This window comes from Dendrobates tinctorius, unplaced genomic scaffold (genome assembly GCF_039654945.1).
Source record: "Dendrobates tinctorius isolate UK_male_01 unplaced genomic scaffold, ASM3965494v1 ptg000097l, whole genome shotgun sequence".
Taxonomy (NCBI): Eukaryota; Metazoa; Chordata; class Amphibia; order Anura; family Dendrobatidae; genus Dendrobates; species Dendrobates tinctorius.
In genome coordinates this window covers 23654257-23674860 of record NW_027361765.1, presented here as the reverse complement: position 1 = coordinate 23674860, position 20604 = coordinate 23654257, and the positions used below count along the sequence as shown (strand labels likewise).

The following is a 20604-nucleotide window of genomic DNA, read 5'->3' as shown; positions in this document are numbered from 1 at the left end:
AGCAGCACTGATAGAGCAGGCAGTCAGCCAAGGCAGAGTCTGCCCAGGAAGTGACAGCCACAGGCAGTGTCAGAGCAGGCAGAGACAGCCACAGGCAGCAGCAGTGACAGAGCAGGAAGAGACAGCCACAGGCAGTCAGTTCATGGATAGTCAGAGCAGGCAGAGACAGCCACAGGCAGTGACATTGCAGGTTGTCACCTCAGGGAGTGTCAGAGCAGGCAGAGACAACCACAGAGCAGGCAGTGTAGCTGGAGCTCAGATACCCCTTCCTCACCTTACACTCACAAAACTTTATTGATACCGTGAAGGTGAACACAGGCCCCGCCTCCTGTACATCCGGAGCCGGGCTTACAGCTGTGACCTGACGTCAGGAGGGGCGTGGCTGTCATGGCTGCTGGGCCAGCTGCTGAAGAGCCGCTGTGGTCCCGGTAAACAGCAGGCGACTCCCGGTGATGGAGACCCCGGGGCCAGCGGCAGTTTCCAGTGGCAGGGTGCTGGTGGAGAGCTCGGAAACTGTGGCCTTGGACCCGGGGAAGACAGATGTGGCGGTTACGAAGCCGCCGTGTTCCGGGGATGGCAGCGCCCGGCAAACGGTGCCGGCTCCAAGCAGCGGAGAGGCGGCGGCAGCAGGAGGGCAGAAGGAGGCCGTGCAGGCCCAGGCCTCGGAGCACAGTGCTGCTGGAGCAGCGGCAGACCGTGCACTCACTGCCCACACCTTAGCTGTGCCCGGCGCTGCCCTCACTCCGGAGGAGCCGAGCAGTAGTGGGCAGAGCATCCCTGCCGCCTCCCAGAGCCTGGACTCCCTGGAGTCCTTCTCCAACCTCATCTCCTGCCCCAGCTCCGAGCTGATCAGCGAGGGGGCAGAGGAGGACGACGAGGCCAAGGAGGCGCAGGCAGCCGGGGACAGGTTCCCGGGACAGTCCGTCTATCACATCAAGTGGATCCGCTGGAAGGAGCAGAGCACCCCCATAGTCACCCAGAACGAGAATGGACCGTGCCCACTGCTGGCCATCATGAATGTGCTGCTCCTGGCATGGAAGGTACCACAACTGTAGGGCAGGGATGGCAGGGAAAGCGGCATGCTCCACAGGTGGCCATACACACATGCTGGCTATATATGACTGCCTATGTATACAGGTGTCTATATATTACACATGTATCACTAGCTGTCGGTGTACATGTATACAGGATACATCACATATGGCTGTTTATGTATACAGGTGTGACTGGCTGTCTATGTTCATATATACCGGTGTCTATATACTGCATCACTCATATATATACAGTTCGGTCCATATATATTTGGACAGAGACAACATTTTTCTAATTTTGGTTCTAGACATTACCACAGTGAATTTTAAACAAAACAATTCAGATGCAGTTGAAGTTCAGACTTTCAGCTTTCATTTGAGGGTATCCACATTAAAATTGGATGAAGGGTTTAGGAGTTTCAGCTTCTTAACATGTGCCACCCTGTTTTTAAAGGGACCAAAAGTAATTGGACAGATTAAATAATTGTAAATAAAATGTTCATTTCTAGTACTTGGTTGAAAACCCTTTGTTGGCAATGACTGCCTGTAGTCTTGAACTCATGGACATCACCAGACGCTGTGTTTCCTCCTTTTTGATGCTCTGCCAGGCCTTCACTGTGGTGGTTTTCAGTTGCTGTTTGTTTGTGGGCCTTTCTGTCTGAAGTTTAGTCTTTAACAAGTGAAATGCATGCTCAATTGGGTTGAGATCAGGTGACTGACTTGGCCATTCAAGAATATTCCACTTCTTTGCCTTAATAAACTCCTGGGTTGCTTTGTTTTGGGTCATTGTCCATCTGTAGTATGAAACGGCGACCAATCAGTTTGGCTGCATGTGGCTGGATCTGAGCACACAGTATGGCTCTGAATACCTCAGAATTCATTCGGCTGCTTCTGTCCTGTATCACATCATCAATAAACACTAGTGACCCAGTGCCACTGGCAGCCATGCATGCCCAAGCCATCACGCTGCCTCCGCTGTGTTTTACAGATGATGTGGTATGCTTTGGATCATGAGCTGTACCATGCCTTCGCCATACTTTTCTCTTTCCATCATTCTGGTAGAGGTTGATCTTGGTTTCATCTGTCCAAAGAATGTTCTTCTAGAACTGTGCTGGCTTTTTTAGATGTTTTTTAGCAAAGTCCAGTCTAGCCTTTTTATTCTTGATGCTTATGAGTGGCTTGCACCGTGCAGTGAACCCTCTGTATTTACTTTCATGCAGTCTTCTCTTTCTTCATGGTAGATTTGGATATTGATACGCCTACCTCCTGGAGAGTGTTGTTCACTTGGTCGGCTGTTGTGAAGGGGTTTCTCTTCACCATGGAGATTATTCTGCGATCATCCACCACTGTTGTCTTCCGTGGGCGCCCAGGTCTTTTTGCATTGAGGAGTTCACCAGTGCTTTATTTCTTTCTCAGGATGTACCAAACTGTAGATTTTGCTACTCCTAATGTTGCAGCAATTTCTCGGATGGGTTTTTTCTGTTTTTGCAGCTTTAAGGATGGCTTGTTTCACCTGCATGGAGAGCTCCTTTGACCGCATGTTTCCTTCACAGCAAAACCTTCCAAATGCAAGCACCACACCTCAAATCAACTCCAGGCCTTTTATCTGCTTAATTGAGAATGACATAATGAAGGGATTGCCCACACCTGTCCATGAAATAGCCTTGAGTCAATTGTCCAATTACTTATGGTTCCTTTTAAAAACAGGGTGGCACATGTTAAGGAGCTGAAACTCCTAAACCCTTCATCCAATTTTAATGTGGATACCCTCAAATGAAAGCTGAAAGTCTGAACTTCAACTGCATCTGAATTGTTTTGTTAAAAATTCATTGTGGTAATGTCTAGAACCAAAATTAGAAAAATGTTGTCTCTGTCCAAATATATATCGACCTAACTATCACTGGCGATCTATGTACCTGTCCTGACATGGACGCTATGTACATGACATATTTATCTGCAGATCCAGCCTGTTTAGTAGCATCTGCACATAATCTCATTTGTATGATCACCACATACCACAATTTGTCAACCATTGTTCTGCAGATAAATATCCCATGTCAATGGTCTACTTTGTATTTTGTAAAGTACCTATTGGCAGAAACCCAAACACATTAAAGTGCTGTGGACCATTATCTGCCAGCCATCTAGTGTGTATGGAGGCCTCCCGTCTCACCACCGACAAGCTTTAGCCTACTGCCAGATATATTGGCTGTGTGTTTAGGCCCCAGACACATTAGACTAACATTGGATGACTGTCTAAGGCTGCTTTTACACATGCCGGGTTTTTTGCGTTCCGTTTTTACGGGCCGTATTGCCGTGATTTTTGCGGTCTCCCTCAAAAACGGGCCACAAAACACCTTCTCGGATTGCCGTTTTGCCTGTTATAACAAATAGCAGGGAAAAAAAGACGATCTGCAAATATGGTGTACCGCAAAAACAAGCTACCGTTGGTTTTTGCAGTACCATTGAAATGCATTGCGGCCGTGACCGTAAGCCGTGAAAAATATCGAGCAAGCTCGATAAGTTTTCACGGCCGCAAATACGGCCCTCAAGGCCATACGGAGCACGGTCCTCCTACTAATTTTTGCGGGCCCATAGAAATGCATTGGGGCCGCAAAAACGGCCCGCAAAAACACGGCAAGTGTAAAACCAGCCTAATGTGTATAAGGTGCCTCTGGACTTTCCCCGAACATCATCCATCATGTCTAATTTCTCTCACAGAGAACCCACTTTCGTAAGGGTAACAGAAGAAAATGGACCACACAATTTGTTGTGCAATTTCTCCTGAGTACGCTGATACCCAATATGTGGAGGAAAACAACTTTTTGGGCGCAGGGCTTAGAAGGGAAGGAGCGCCATTTGACTTTTTGAATGCAAAATTAGCTGGAATAATTAGCGAACGCCATGTCGCATTTGGAGAGCCCCTGATGTGCCTAAACAGTGGAAACCCTCAACAAAGTGACACCATTTTGGAAACTAGACTTCTTATGGATCTTATCTAATGTGTATTGAGCACCTTGGACCCACAGGTGCTTCACAAAAGTTTAGAACGTTAAGCCGCAAAAATAGAAAAATCAGATTTTTCCCGCAAAAATTGTATTTTAGCTCCACATTTTGCATTTTCATGAGGGTAACAGGAGAAAAGTGACCCCAAAATTTGGAGTACATTTTCTCCTGAGTTCACAGATACCTCATATGTGGTTGAAAACTACTTTTGAGGCACAGTGCAAAGTTCAGAAGGAAGTAGCCCCATATTACAGTGCAGATTTTGCTGCACTTGTTTGATGGCGCCATGTTACATTGGCAGAGCCCCTGAGGTGCCAACACAGCAAAATTCACCGTAAGTGACTCCATTTTACAAACTAAACCTCTCATTGAATTCATCTTGGGGTGCAGTGATTATATGAACACCACTTGTGTCACATACTTTTATACCATTGGTGGTGAGGAAAAAATAATTTACATTTTTACCACCAAGATTGTGTGTCGGCCCCAAGTTTTACATTTTCATACTGGGAAATGGGTAAAAATGGCACCAAAATTTGTCCCACAATCAAACAATTTCTTCTGAATGTAGAAATACCCCATATGTGGCTGTATAATGCTGCTTAGCCATGCGGAGTGACTCAGGAGGGACAGAGCGCTATTTGCCTCCTGGAAAACCAGATTTTCCTAGAATAGTTTGCAAACTCCATATATAGAGCCCCTAAGTGCTAGAAAAGCAGAATCCCCACCCCCCACAAGTGACCCCATTTTGGAAATTATACTCCTTTGGGAATTTATCTACAGATGTATTGATGATTTTGATTCCATGGGTGTTTTCCAGAAACAAGCAGTAGTGGATGTTGCTCACTGAAAATTGCAAATTGCCGTTGTAGTGACAAGTACGTTGTAGTGACCAGTGCGTTAGTCACCAGTATGTTATGCCCAGCCTGTGCTTCTGCAGACACGCACCTGTAAATTAGGTGGGCTCTCATCACTACAGAAATGGTGGGTGGTGAAAAAAACGCAGGTATCAGGTTTTGTTGCATTTTTTTTGTCCCAAAACCTGATTCCATAGAATAGGACATTTTTTTTCCAACATTAAACTTTATTAGCGTGCACAAGACACAAATCCAGCATGCCAAAACCACAAGAAAATGCAAGAAAAACCTGCTTTCTTTCTGCAGCTTCTTTCCTGCCAAAAGATCAGGTTTTGTTGCAGAAAAAAACGCTGAAAAAACGCTGAAAAAACACCCAGTGTGAACTTACCTTTAAAACAAAAACCAATGGCGAAATTGCATTATTTTTTTTCACCATTTCGCTTCGTGTATTGGAGCCTTGCATATGCATTGTTTGGAGGTCAATGCCCAGAGGTGACCATAATTGACTAAGCTTCTTACCTTTTTGTAACAACCCTGCTGGCATCACTACATGGCCTCCCATCCCCCGCACACCAACTTACTTTCTGCTTCAAGCCATGCTGTGAATTCTGTCTGTTGCCAGTCCTGTGCCTCTGCTCTCCATGTTTCCTGACTGTGTGTATAGGGGGGCGGCGCCTGAACTCTCTGGTTCTTATGCAGTCAGGGTGCACCTGTGTAATATGTCCCTGACCAATCACCTAGAGCCCTTGACTATTTAGTTTCGCCACACCCACTGACCTTTGCCTGTGCAATGTCTATACTCAGTGTCTTGCTGCTGAGGAAGCCAGGCCCTGTTCTGTGTATCTCCTTCTCTGGAGGAGGAATACTTGTTGTCTTGCCTTGTACCTTGTCTGCCTGCCAGGAGGCTGAATATCCTGGCCCTTGAGTCTTGTTCCCAGTGCCTTGTCTGTTCTCTGTCCGCCTGCCAGGAGGCAGAATATCCTGGTCCTTGTGTCTTTGTCCCTGTGTCTCTGTCTGAACTCAGTCTTACCTCTGTCTGTCAGTCTCCTTGTTTGTGGTTCCTTCTCTGCCGTGTATTTCCTTGTGTCCTCCCTGTCTGTGCATCTGCACCCTCGCAGCTTTATCTGTGCATCTGCACCCTCGCAGCTTTATCTGTGCATCTGCACCCTCGCAGCTTTATTTGTGCATCTGCACCCTCGCCGCTTTATCTGGGCATCTGCATCCTCGCCGCACTGTCTGAACGGCTCCTTAGCCGCTCTGCCTGCTCCACACTCCTGCGGCTCTGCCTACCTGCACCTCCTGTGTGAACAGGTCCAAACCTGTTCCTTCATATTCCACTCCTTCCTGCCTATATCCATACCTGCACCTCCTGTGTGAACAGGTCCAAACCTGTTCTCTCATATATCACGCCCGCTTGCCCAGTGTCTCCAAGCCGTGCCCGCTTGCCCAGTGTCTCCAAGCCGTGCCCGCTTGCCCAGTGTCTCCAAGCCGTGCCCGCTTGCCCAGTGTCTCCAAGCCGTGCCCGCTTGCCCAGTGTCTCCAAGCCGTGCCCGCTTGCCCAGTGTCTCCAAGCCGTGCCCGCTTGCCCAGTGTCTCCAAGCTGTGCCTGCTTTCCCAGTGTCTCAGCCTGCCTGTTAGTCACACCTGTCCAAGTGACTTGTCCCCGTGTGGGACCAGCAGCCACAGCCAGACACCACCCTAGAGTGGCACCCGGCAGCTACCTGCCGCACAAGCCTGACCTCACCATCAGAGGCTCCATTGAAGACCGAGGTAGCTGCCGTAGTCACGCCCCTTCCAGGGTAGTCTGGTTTGTGGCACAGTGGGGCCACAACCCCCCTGCTCGCTCCATTCAGCCAAGGCGCGACCGTGATACTTTTGAAGGGGTTTCCAGTCAAATAATATAGGTTAGCACACAATATCAGATCAGTGGCTGTCCAACACGCATCGCCCTCACTGATCAATTGTTGGCTTTTGTAGCAACCAAATGTTAACATTAAATGTAGCACACCTTGAACCTAATCGCAACTGGTTGGTGGGATTTCCAGATGCCAGGCGTCCACCATTCTGATATTAATGACCTTTTCTGAGGATAGTTTATCAATATCATATGCCCGGACAGCCCCTTTAAAGCGAATCTATTCCCAGAGTTCACAAAGTAAACTGAATACTTTAGATCTGTTAGAGTTGCACAATTTTAAAATGAGCATGACACTAGATCAAGCTGGACCTATTTTAACCCCTTCTCCCCGAAGCTTGTCGTCAACTTCCTGACAAGGCCAATTGTTTCAATTCTGACCAAAGTCAGGTAATAACGCTGGAATGCTTCAACGGATCCGATTGAGTCTGAGCGAAATTGTTTTTCGTGACATATCGTACTTCATGATGGTAAAATTTGTTCAATACGACTCGTGTTTATTTGTGAAAATATCAGAAAACTGACGACACTTTTGAAAATTTAACAATTTCCAAACTTTTAATTTTTATGCCCTTAAATCAGTTATGTCATACAAAATCATTAGGAAAATAACATTTCTTTCATGTCTACTGTACATTAGCAACATTTTTGAAACATATATTTTTTTTTTTGTTATGAAGTTAGAAGGCTTTAAAGTTGACCAGCGATTTCTCATTTTTCGCAAAAAATTTGCAAAGCCTTTTTTTTATTATTTTTTTTTTTTAGGGACCACATCACATTTCAAGTGACTTTGAGGGGTCTATATGACAGAAAATACCCAAAAGTGATACCATTCTAAAATCTGCACCCCTCAAAGTGCTCAAAACCACATTCAAGAAGTTTCTTAACCCTTCAGTTGCTTCACAGGAACTGAAGATTTGTAGACGGAAAAAAATTAACATTTAACTTTTTTTCACAAAATTTTACTTTAGACCCATTTTTATCACAAGGATAATGGGAGAAAATGCACCATACAATCTGTTGTGTAATGTCTCCTGAGTATGCCGATACCCAATATGTGGCAGAAAACTACAGTTTAGGTGCACAGCAGGACTCTGAAGGCAAAGAGCGCCATTTGCGTTTGCTGGAATCAAGAGCGTACACCATATCCCATTTTGAGAGCCCTTGGTGTGCCTAAAGAGTGGAAACAAGTGACCTCATTTTTGGAACTAGACTCCTCAAGAAATTTATCTAGATGTGTGGTGATCACCTTGAAGCCACAGGTGCTTCACAGAAGTTGATTTAGCCCCCAATATTTTTTTAATTTTCACATGGATAGCAATTTGTTGTGAAATTTCTCCTGAGTACGCAGATACCCTTATGTTGTCCAAAACTACTTTTGAGGTACAGGACAAAGCTCAGAAGTGAAGAAGCACCATATTGGAGTTCAGTCCCTGAGGTGCCAAAACAGCCAAACCCCTCATAAGTGACCCTATTTTGCAAACTACTCCTCTCAATGAATTAATCTAGGGGTACAGTGAACGTATTGACACCACAGGTGAGTCACAGAATTTTATACCATTGGGCAGTGAGGAAGAAAATATATTTTTACTACCAAAATTTTGCTTTGGCATCAGACTTTAAATTTTCACAGTGGTAATTGGGTAAAAATGTCACCAATATTTGTCCCACAATTTCTGCTGAATGTAGACATGCCCCATATGTGGCTGTACAGTGCTGCTTAGCCACACGGCAAGACACTGCAGGGACAGAGTGCTATTTGACTTCTGGAGCACAGATTTTATTCAGAGCCCCTAGGTGCTAGAAGAGCAGAATTCCCCCCCCCCCCCCCTCAAGTGACCCCATTTTGGAAATTATTCCCCTTTGAGAATTGATCTACAGGTGTACTGACTTTTGACTCCATGGGTGTGTTCCAGAAGCAAGCAGTAGTGGATGTTGCTGAGTGAAAATTGCAAACTGCCATTATAGTACCCAGTAAGTTGTAGTGCCCAGCTCATGCTTCTTTAGACATTCACCCATAAATTAGGCAGGCTGTTATCACTTCTGAAATGCCACACTGGCAGATGCTAAGTGTAGTTTAGGCACACTGGGGCTCAGAAAATTGGATTTGGATTTAGGAGTGCAGAGTTTACTGAATTTCTTCTGGGGGGGGGGCGGCAAGAAGCCATAGCGCTTTTCCAGAGCCTTTGTACTACCAGTAACATGGAAGCCCCCTATGTTTCCATTGACAGATGACTGACCTTAGTGGGGGCATACTTTTTTGTAAATTGAGTTGAAGCTTTTATTCGGAACATTTTACATAACATTTGTGATCACATTTTTCCGGTGCGATATGCTGAGCACTTACAGGTGCTTCTACGAAAATTAGAATGTCATCAAAAAGTTAATTTATTTCAATTCTTCAATACAAAAAGTGAAACTCATATATTATATAATCATTACAGAGTGATCTATTTCAAGTGTTTATTTCTGTTAATGTTGATGATTATGGCTTACAGCCAATGAAAACCCCAAAGTCATTGGCTCAGTAAATTAGAATAATTAACAAAAAACACATGCAAAGGCTTCCTAAGCATTTAAAAAATGTCACTTAGTCTGTTTTAGTAGGCTCCACAATCATGGGGAAGACTGCTGACTTGACAGATGTTTAGAAGGCAGTCATTGACACACTCCACAAGGAGGGTAAGCCACAAAAGGTCATTGTTAAAGAAGTTGGCTGTTCACAGAGTGCTGTATCCAAGCTTATTAATGAAAAGTTGAGTGGAAGGAAAAAGTGTGGTAGAAAAAGGTGCACAAGCAACCGGGATAACCACAGCCTTGAAAGGATTGTTAAGAAAAGGTCATTCAAAAAATTGGGGAAGATTCACAAGGAGTGGACTGCTGCTGGAGTCATTGCTTCCAGAGCCACCACACACAGACGTATCGAGGACATGGGCTACAAAAGTGTCGCATTCCTTGAGTCAAGCCACTCATGACCAATAGACAACGCCAGAAGTGTCTTACCTGGGCCAAGGAGAAAAAGAACTGGACTGTTGCTCAGTGGACCAAGGTGTTGTTTTCAGATGAAAGTAAATTTTGCATTTCATTTGGAAATCAACGTCCCAGAGTCTGAAGGAAGACTGGAGAGGCACACAATCTAAGCTGCTTGAGGTCTAGTGTGAAGTTTCCACAATCAATGATACTGTAGTTTGGGGAGCCATGTCATCTGCTGGTGTAGGTCCACTGTGTTTTATCAAGACCAAAGTCAGCGCAGCCATCTACCAGGAAATTTTAGAGCACTTAATGCTTCCTTCTCCCGACAAGCTTTTTGGAGATGGAAATTTAATTCTCCAGCAGGCTTGACACCTGTCCACACTGCAAAAAGTACCAATACCTGGTTTAAAAACAACAGTATCACTGTGCTTGATTGGCCAGCAAACTCGCCTGATCTTAACCCCATAGAGTATCTATGGGGTATTGTCAAGAGGAAGATGAGAGACACCAGACCCAACAATGCAGACGAGCTGAAGGCAGCTATCAAAGCAACCTGGACTTCCATAACAACTCAGCAGTGCCACATTCACCTCCATGCCACTCCGCATTGATGCAGTAATTGATGTAAAAGGAGCCCAAGTATTGAATACATTTACTGAACATACTGTACGTTTCAGTAGGCCAACATTTCAGATTTTAAAATCATTTTTCCAGCTGGTGTTATAAAGTATTCTTATTCACTGAGATGACTTTTGGGTTTTCATTGGCTGTAAGCCATAATAATCTACATTAACAGAAAAAAACACTTGAAATCACTCTGTTTGTAATGACTCTGTATAATGAGTTTCACTTTTTGTATTGAAGAACTGAAAAATGTACCTTTTAAATATTAAAATTTTGTGAGAGGCATCTGTATATCGTGGTTCCATCTAAATCTCAGAGGGACATGAATCATATGAAACCCCCGAGGGAGCAACTGGCTATAATGAGGCAGCAGCGTTATTCTAGACTCCATCTGACCCCTGTGTAGCTGTGTCTTTTCTTCAGAAATGCGGACAGCGCTTTTATACTCGCCTAAAAAGACGGACACCGCCGGATCACAGGCCAGACAGAGTCCACAGTGCTTCCAGCTGCCTCATTATAAGGAATCTTCCACCAGAGGTTCCATCTGAATTGCGTATTTCAGAGATGTACATGGAAACCCCAGTGTAAGCGCTCATCGTAGAGCGCAGGATAAATGTGTGCTGAGCCTTACTGCGATCTTTGGGAGGCAGAATGATAAAAATCTACAGGTTTTATTTATTTTTCGAGCCTTTGTGCAGTGTAAGTGATTAGGCAACTTTATTTTTAGGGTCGATGCAAATACAGCTTATAAAATTTGTATTGGGTTTTTATGTTTCGCTGCTGTCACACTAAAAGACGCTTTTTATTGCAAAAAATAGTTTTTGCATCACCATATTTTGAGAGCTAAAATTTTTCCATATTTTTGCCCAGATTCATGTGAGGTCTTGTTTTTTGCGGGACAAGTTATTTTTATTGGTACCTTTTTCGGGCACATTTTGATTGCTTTCTATTTCTAACAAAAACCAGCAATTCCGAAATTGTTTTGTTTTTTTTTTATGTCATTCCTTGTGTGATAACATTTATAAGGCAGCTTTTTACTTTAGGTTAGTACGATTTCAACGATACCACATTTATATAGTATTTTTGTGTTTTGCCGTTTTTACACAATGAAAACTATTTTATAGAAAAAAAAAATATTTTTGCATCGCTTTATTCTGAGAGCTATAACTTTTTTTTTTCTCGCTGACTGAGCCTTACCGTAGCTATTTTCAGAGATACTATTTTTATTTACATTTGCCTTTTTTGAGCTTGTTTTATTCCATGGTATGATGAGAAAGCATTGTTTTTTGCCTTTTTTTTACCGCTGTTCACTAAAGCGGTTAACTAGTGGGACTGTTGTATAGGTTGGTTTGTTCTGGACGCAGAAATACCAAATATGTGTGCTATTTTTGTTTTTACAGAAATAAATGTATTTATTGGATTAATTTTTTTTTTTACAATTTTAAATTTATTAACTTTTTACAAAAAATACCTTGTCCAGGATGGGTCATCAACTTTCCCTGTCATGATCGATGATGTAATACTCTGCAATTGTTTTATATTGCATGACATTTGCTCAGTGTCTAAAGGCCCCGTTACACATAACGATGTCCCAGCGATCCCACCAACGATCCAACATGGATGGGATCGCTGGGACATAGTTAGGCTTATCGCTGGTGAGCTGTCACATAGACAGCCCATCCAACGATCAGGACCAGCGAGCAAGCTGGTTTCCAATGTAAGCAGCGGGTATCTAAGAGCCGTGCAGCTGTTAGTTACCCGCTGTTTACCTTGGAAACCAGCGTTCATGCTGGTTTCCAGGGTAAATAGTGGGTTTCTAAGGGCCACACGGCTCTTAGATACCCGCTGTTTACATTGAAAACCAGCTTCCAGCATCGCTGATCGCTGGTCTCTAGCTGCCACACGCAGCGATGCGTGCTGGCCAGCGGGAGACCAAAGATTAAAAAACGGCCCAGGACGATCCTGCACGATCAGCGATACCCGGCAGGGGGGCCGGTCGCTGATCCATGTCACACACAACGATATCGCTGTCGAGATCGCTGTGGCGTCACAAAATCAGCAATCTCGCTGGCGATATCGCTGTGTGTGACGGGGCCTTTACAGACAGGGCGGTGTCAGCTCCTGCTCTGAGCAAAAGTTTACAGTCTACCATCCCTGGGTGACCCCGCGGCCATCTTTCGACCCCGGGTCAAGATGGAGACCATATGCACACTGTGGTCGCAGCGATGCCCATCGATGTCTCTGTCACTACTGACATCAAAGGGGTTAAATCTATCACTGCAGGAGCTGCGTTCCATTGGGTTTAATGTTGGGCAGGAAACTTTTCAATGAGAGATTATACAGTCAAAGTAAGGACGTCAGCCTCAAAGGTCTAAAATGAATTCTTATAGAGGTTTGTAGGTTTTGTGAATTCTGGTTACAGATTTGCTTTAAGGATCCGAGCATGGTCAACTTCTCTGCACTAAAGTGACTTTTTTTTTCTGCTGGTGTTTGGTTGTTGCTAGAGGTGAAGATTGCATTAGAGACAATCTCGGCGCAGGAGATTGTCATCATATAATTAATAATTTTAGATCAGGACACATGGCCTACTTTGGCAATCAGGAATGATATATAGGTTATGACAGTGTTTCACATCAGCTTTCTGAGACAATTCGGTTTCTTTAGAAGACTTGAAGAGGAGATAACGCTTTTCTCAACCGAAAAGTAAAACAGTTATGGCTATTGATAGAAGGCGAGGAAAAAAGAACTATATTCATAAACTCTGCTATGGCTTGTAAACATTATTTAGGTTTTGTTTGGAAGACATAAGTGTGAACACCCTCTTATAATTGTGGGTGTAGTTATGTTCAGAATTATCTAATCACATTTTTACTCATGATAAATGGTACACAGCTGCCATAATTTAAAGCAAATCTGATTAACCCCATATTAAGTTTAGCTGTTCTAGGAGGATTTTCTGACATTTTTCTTAGTTGCATTTTATAGCAAAAGCTTTGTTCTATAAACAGCTTATCATACAAAAAAGGGATCTCATTGTTGAAAGTTAGTCAGGAGAAGGGTCCCAAAAAATTTCAAGGTATCAGATATACCATTGAACACTAAAGAGGATCCTCAAGAAGTGGCTTAAATTTGGTACAAAACTAACATTGACTTAGAACTGGATGTCCTTCAAAAATGTATGAAAAGACAAGAAGAAAATTGATTGAGAAGGCTGCAAAGAGGCCTACAGCAACAGCAAAGGTGCTGCAGGAATTTCTGGCAAGTACTGATTGTGTACTGCATGTGACAACATTCCTTCATATGTCTGACCTGTGGGATAAAGTGACAAGATACAAGCCTTTTCTCTTACTATGAAAGACATCCAATCTCTGCTATGTTTTGGAAAAACACTGCCCATCACAAAAAGAACACCATACCCACAGGGAAGCATAATGGAGGCAGCATTATACTTTGGGGCTGCTAGACATATCTGGCAGTAGCTTACCTGCTTGGGAAATGAATGATTTGGAATTCAAACTGCACCATCCATTACACTGCAGTTTTTCTGTGCAGCACATGGATGTGGTTTTAAGACATTTCATCCATATCTGTTAATGTGTTGTCTTGCAGATTTTCTGTCTCAAAATACACTGTGTCCAACCGATGTAAACACACCGTATTTTCACACGTTGAGTAGCTGCAGATTTTCTGCATGGATTTGCAGCTTAAAATGCAGTGTGTAATACAGTACAAAGTAGATGAGGTTTCAATAAATCTGACTCGCACATTGCAGAAAACTTCTGCACGTAAATTGACAATTGACATTCGGTGCTGATTTTGGTCGCTATAATATTAACTAGCCAATCTGTAAACACCATAACAAGAAAACAAATTGTAACGCCAAAATTGTGCTTTGGTTTTTAATTTTGCGACACCACAGAAATTGCAGTATTAGGCAATCAGAACTTAATATCCACCCCAAAATGGGGTAGAAACATCAGCTCAGTACTCAAAACACAAGCCTTCAAACTGATCCATCGATGACAGCTTTATGGCTCTCGAAAAATGGCGACAAACAATTTGTTAATTTTATTTTTTTTTTTCTTTACAAATTTCCAATATTTTTCTCCCCATTTACAACCCCTCCCCCCCACAAAACTATATAAGATTGGTGGGTACTGATGTGCAGAATCATGTTAAGTATTTTTTACCAGAGAGGGAATGCGGTAACCCACCCAAAAAAAACAATTGTTGAGGTTTTTTTTTAATTTATTTATTTTTTTTACAGCTTGACCCCATTTGGAATTTCTTCCCCCTACATTTTCCATGACACTGAATGGTAAAATGACTAGTGTCATTCTAAACTACAACTCATCTCACACAAAATACAAGCCCTCATAAATTATGTGGACAGATAAATAAAAAAGTTATGGCTCTTGGAAGAAGGGAAAGATGAAAATGAATGTTCAAAATAATGGAATCCCCCCCCCATGTTGGCAAGGGGTTAAATTTCAAGCATCTCAAGCTGTGCAGATACATAAGAGCAAGTGAAGCTTCCCAAAATACGGATTTTTGGCACATCATATGGCAGTGCCCAATTGTTAGATCCTTTTGGGAAGAAATACTAGATTTTTAAAATTCTAAATATTGATATTTCCATGGAACCTTTTATCTTTTGGCATCTTGGATGAGTAAATAGCTAACACTGATGGGAGGATTCTCCGTCAGAGGGCGTTACTGCAGTTTTTTTTTATATTTGTTGAACACGCATTCTGACTGAGCACTCCTCTCATTAGCCTAAGGCGTTTTTAAAGAGAGCTTGATCCTACTAGCCCATATAATTGTAGGTTTTTTAGCCTGGGAGAGGCATCAATTTGTTAGTTACATAGAGTGGCTTTCTTAGGCTAGTTTCACACTAGCGTTTTGAGGCGCAGCGCACGCTCGCCGTGAAGCTCCGCCCCCTGCCGCACCTCCTCAGGTCAGCTCCGCCTATGGGAGCATGACCCTGCATGCGACCTGCGTACTCTATCTTTAGCATTGGGTACGCAGGCCGTGCACAGGTATGCTTTTGCCGGCGCATGCGTCCTTTTGATGGTGAGCCGACCTGCTACAAACGCATCGTGTTGCATTTTGTTGCATACCTGCGCTAAAGATGGGGTACGCAGGTCGCATGCAGAGGAGGTGCGACAGGGGGCGGAGCTTCACAGTGAGCGTGCACTGTGCCTCAAAACACTAGTGTGAAACTAGCCTTAGCTTGCGCCTGTTCACATTTGTCTTTTTCTCTATCTCCCCATCACTCTCGTATATTTTTCAGATTGTCTTTATTCCTAGCTAGGAAGAAATAGCTAGCTATGCGATGGATGGATAGACGACCTCCAAATCTTTCCACGTGGATAAAAATGATGAACACGGTGCTTTCATATGAACACTTTATAAATCAAAATAAGAAACGGCCACAATCACTTTAAAAGAAGTGGGGGATATGGGTTAGAACTCTGCATAGAGGAGGAACCCCACCTAAGGCCTTATGGTGTTTGACCTCCACACCCCCCAACACATTAAGTGGGCATATCAGGAGGCTAATAGTCTCTTATCGTGCCCGGTGTGAAAACCTTAATGCTCCTGTGCTTAATATCAATGTACAGTATGTGTTAGCACAAATGTATTAGGTTGTTGGCCTCCTGATGTGTCCACCTAGTGTGTTGTAGGGGGCGAAACGCATTTGCGCAGTGTACAAATATATTTACACAAGCTCAGGGATTAGATGAACAGTAAACCCAGATGCTCTGATATTGTTATAGGAGTGTATGTTTAGGGCAGTCTTTTAGGTTCACACCTGTGTTAGGTTCTGTCAAGTAGGTCAGGGTCCTCTTTAGGATTTAGAAAATTACCCTAATAAGTTCTAAGATTGGGATTTTGCTTAACATAGTGGTGCTCCGTAGGTAATAAGGGCATAGTGCAATATTCCTAAAATATACATTGAGAGGACATTGGTGCAATAATATCATACTCTCTTACTAACAGTGTAATATAATCCAGGTTAACCATAGCGCTAACCAGCTACTTTGGTATATCTGGGCTATTACAAACACTAAGGCTGTGTGCACACGTTGCGGATTCTGCTGATGATCCGCAGCGGATTTGGCCCTGCGGATCCGCAGCAGTTTTTGCTGCGGTGTACAGTACCTTTATTTTCAATGGAAAACAAAAACCGCAGTGCACACGGTGCGGAATTTTCCGCGCGGATTTGCTGCGGTTTCAAAACAGCAGCATGTCAATTCTTTGTGCGGAATCTACAGCGGTTTTACACCTGCTCCATTGTCCAGGTGTCAAACCACAGGGGAAAACCGCAGGCTAATCCGCAGATAAACCGCAGGTCTTTTGTTCTGCGGATTTACCTGCAGATTTTGCAAAATCCGCGCGGAAAATTCCGCAACTAATAATTCCCTAATGCTGCACTATTATATATTACCGTTTGTGGCATGGGTGATGACAGTAGGATAGAACACGTGTTTTTACCCTGTATTAGTAACCCTGTATTAGTCATAATATGACCCTGGTATGTGTATTAGGGCAATTGTGATAGACTGTACATAGCGCTATGGATTTGCAAAATAAGTTTTATCAAATACTAATAACGGTTACCATACATTTTATTGTTGGTCCACCTGAGTCAGTGATTGGAGACCATGGGTCAAGCAAATCTTGTTCATCCTTAATTTGTTTATTTGTACGTTTTATCTAAATTTCCCTTTGATTGACGTTATAAATGTATAACTCTTGAAATATGTAATGCATGAAGGCTCCTTTATCTTCAACATGTTTTTGTTGTATGTTGGAATATCCATTATGTTGTTGCTCTGTGTGATATTACCTTTTCGATTAAAACTGTTAAAAAGAGCAGCAGCACTTTTGAAACCTCACTTCCAGCATGTATTACAGCAAGAGACACTCCTACATGAGAACAATATGGAGCTAGGAGCAGGTTTAAAAAATGAATGAAGGTTTGAAAATGAAGAAAGATTGTGGACTGAAACGTTGTACAGTTTAATTTATTAAACAGTAATCACTACCATATATACCGTATATAAAAGTAACAGCACGGTGGCTCAGTGGTTAGCAATGCAGCCTTGCAGCGATGGAGTCCTGGGTTCAAATCCCACCAAGGACAACATCTGCATGGAGTTTGTATGTTCTCCCCGTGTTCCTCCTGGTACTCCGGTTTCCTCCCACACTCCAAATATTTACTGATAGGGAATATAGATTGTGAGCCCCATCGGGGACAGTGATGATAATGTGTGTAAAGTGTTGAGGAATATGTTAGTGCTGTATAAAAATAATTATTATTATAAGTAAATTTTGCCATGGCAAAGGAGTCTACTGCCTTCTATGACACTGCTAGGACTATGTTCTTTTTTTATGTTGAGTGTAGTTTTTTTTTTTTGCGTGCAAGATTGTAAGGGCAGCTATTAGAGATATGTGTTACAGCTGCCACATGGACCATGGAAATCAATAATGTCAGCCTAATATTATTGGACAACCATTTATTAATACTTCAGTTGTGTCTAGTCTAGATCAGGGGTCTCAAACTCGGCAGAGTAAATGGGCCGCACATAAAAAAAAATTTGAAAATTGAGCTGGCGGGCTGCATTCCTTTCAAACTTAATACACCTCGTACACGCGTGGCTGCGCTCTGTGCACCTCGTACACGCGCGGCTGCGCTCTGTGCACCTCGTACACGCGCGGCTGCGCTCTGTGCACCTCGTACACGCGCGGCTGCGCTCTGTGCACCTCGTACACGCGCGGCTGCGCTCTGTGCACCTCGTACACGCGCGGCTGCGCTCTGTGCACCTCGTACACGCGCGGCTGCGCTCTGTGCACCTCGTACACGCGCGGCTGCGCTCTGTGCACCTCGTACACGCGCGGCTGCGCTCTGTGCACCTCGTACACGCGCGGCTGCGCTCTGTGCACCTCGTACACGCGCGGCTGCGCTCTGCACCTCGTACACGCGCGGCTGCGCTCTGTGCACCTCGTAAACGCGCGGCTGCGCTCTGTGCACCTCGTACACGCGCGGCTGCGCTCTGTGCACCTCGTACACGCGCGGCTGCACTCCGTGCACCTCGCCACACACACACAGCTCTGCACATCCATGGCTCTGCTACATCCACCCTGTAAACCCCTCCTGACGCCACACATTAGCTTACCTTCATCCAGCACCATGACAACCAGCACAGACAGCAACGTCCTGCATACACTGAGGCCCCTGATCATGTGACCCCTGACTCATCCCCCCTCCTGTGACCTCATCCCAGGTCCTGTGCAGTGTGAGCACACAGAACAGCCATAGCGCGCTCCTGAATGCGCGCCCTTCCCCCTGCCCCAGGGAGTGAGACGTTGTGCACCGCGGGCCGCAGATGCCTGCCTCGGGCCGTGTGTTTGAGACCTCTGGTCTAGATGAACGGTGCGGTGGAGTAAGACCAATTCATTAAAGGGAATCTGTCACCTGAATTTGGCAGGCTATTTAAATGAATTCTGTCCGGTCCGATGGGCGGGGTTTCTTCTTTCTTCTCCACCCCATCCGTGGCCCCCGTCCGCGCGCTTCTCCGGTATTCTTCTCCATCGTTCGCGCGTGCGCAAAGCTATCTTGCTTCGTGCACGCGCAGTATGCTTTGCCCAACTGCGGGCAAAGCCGAAAATCCTTACTGCGCATGCCCCGGTCACTATGTTCCGGAACACAGCGAAATATTTCCGGGACATAGTGTACCGGCGCATGCACAGTAATCATTTTCGGCTTTGCCCGCAGTTGGGCAAAGCATACTGCGCGTGCGCGAAGCAAGATAGCTTTGCACACGCGCGAACGATGGAGAAGAATACCGGAGAAGAGTGCAGACGGGGGCCACGGATGGGGTGGAGAAGAAAGAAGAAACCCCGCCCATCGGACCGGACAGAAGTCATTTAAATAGCCCGCCAAATTCAGGTGTCAGATTCCCTTTAACTGGCACACACGTTTTAATTCCACAGCAAGAAATGTATGCCTACATTTCCAACATAATTTACACCAGTTTTGGGGCATATTATGTGATCGTTTTGTCGGGCACGCTTGACCACGTTCGCTCCAAGTCGTTCTCCACCCAGTTTTCAAAAAGTGGGAAAAGTTGGCCAGGATTGGCTTAAAGAATGGTACAAGTCACAAAATTTTTGCTCATGTACAATTTTCACAACTATCTGAAATATTTATTTTGTGTCACCCAGCTTTTTATAGTTCTGATTGGACTATTTTTCATTTTACCTTCCATTTAAAAGCTGCAACTAACTCCATAATATTTAGGCAGCTTTCGGATGGCTTTATGCAGGGTGCATTTTAACATGAGTATTCTGGTTGAAAAATAAAAATCGATTATTCTTTTGAACGTCAATCACCATAGGATTGCTATAGTATAATATTGCCATAAAGAGCACCGTTCACTAGCTCAGAAAATTGAATTACATACCTTTTAAATATCTCTGAGCTTCCGTGATGTTGCTGCTTATTTCCGTTTTGTGCTGCGTCAACACATTGCAGAGTTACTGGCATTTCTTTCTTTTGCAGCACAGTATGGGAAATCTCTACTTTCTTTAGAGTCTTTTACCCTTCCCAGCCATATTTTGTCAATAACAGCTGATCTAACAGTCTCAGATGCTGCAGATCTGTGATTGACAGTCTTGGGAGAAAGGGCTGAAACTTTGACCTCAGAGAAGATTGTAAAAATGCAAAGTTGATCTGTAAGCAGAGATTTCACATAGTTCACTCCTAAAGCAACAAATGTGAATACCTCTGCAATGGGGTGAAGCAGAACAAGGCAGAACTGGGGGTGGGGGGGGGATGGTCAGTGACAGGTTTTCTTTAAGAATAGCTAACAATTATGAATTCACATCACATTTCATGATTAGGTTCCAAAATGACTTCTCAAGATCATGTGAAAGGCACATGAGGCAGAATTTATGAAGCATTGATAAATATGCAATATTCACTAGATCTCCGGTCTAATAAATGTATTCCTTCACATTCCCTTTATCCCTAATAACTCGGATCAAACGCTTCTTTCAAGCGCAATCTCCTTCAGTAAAATGACGTGTTACATTCGCTGAGTACAGCTCACTTTGATTTTCTGAGTGCGGCTGATCGTCATTGTGCGAAGTGTGGATAACAGAAGACATTTAAAGCCAGATTTTTCATTAT

At 44.0% G+C, this 20604-nt stretch overlaps 1 protein-coding gene across 1 annotated transcript in view; it reads left to right on the top strand.

Annotated features, from left to right (window-relative positions):
- The first annotated feature begins 333 nt into the window (after positions 1 to 333).
- MINDY2 (MINDY lysine 48 deubiquitinase 2) overlaps positions 334 to 20604 on the top strand; it is an 85066-nt gene continuing 64795 nt past the window's right edge. Inside the window, exon 1 of the mRNA XM_073586968.1 lies at positions 334 to 1040. Coding sequence (XP_073443069.1) covers positions 453 to 1040 — 588 coding nt within the window. The 5' untranslated portion in view covers positions 334 to 452. The remainder of the gene's footprint in view (positions 1041 to 20604) is intronic.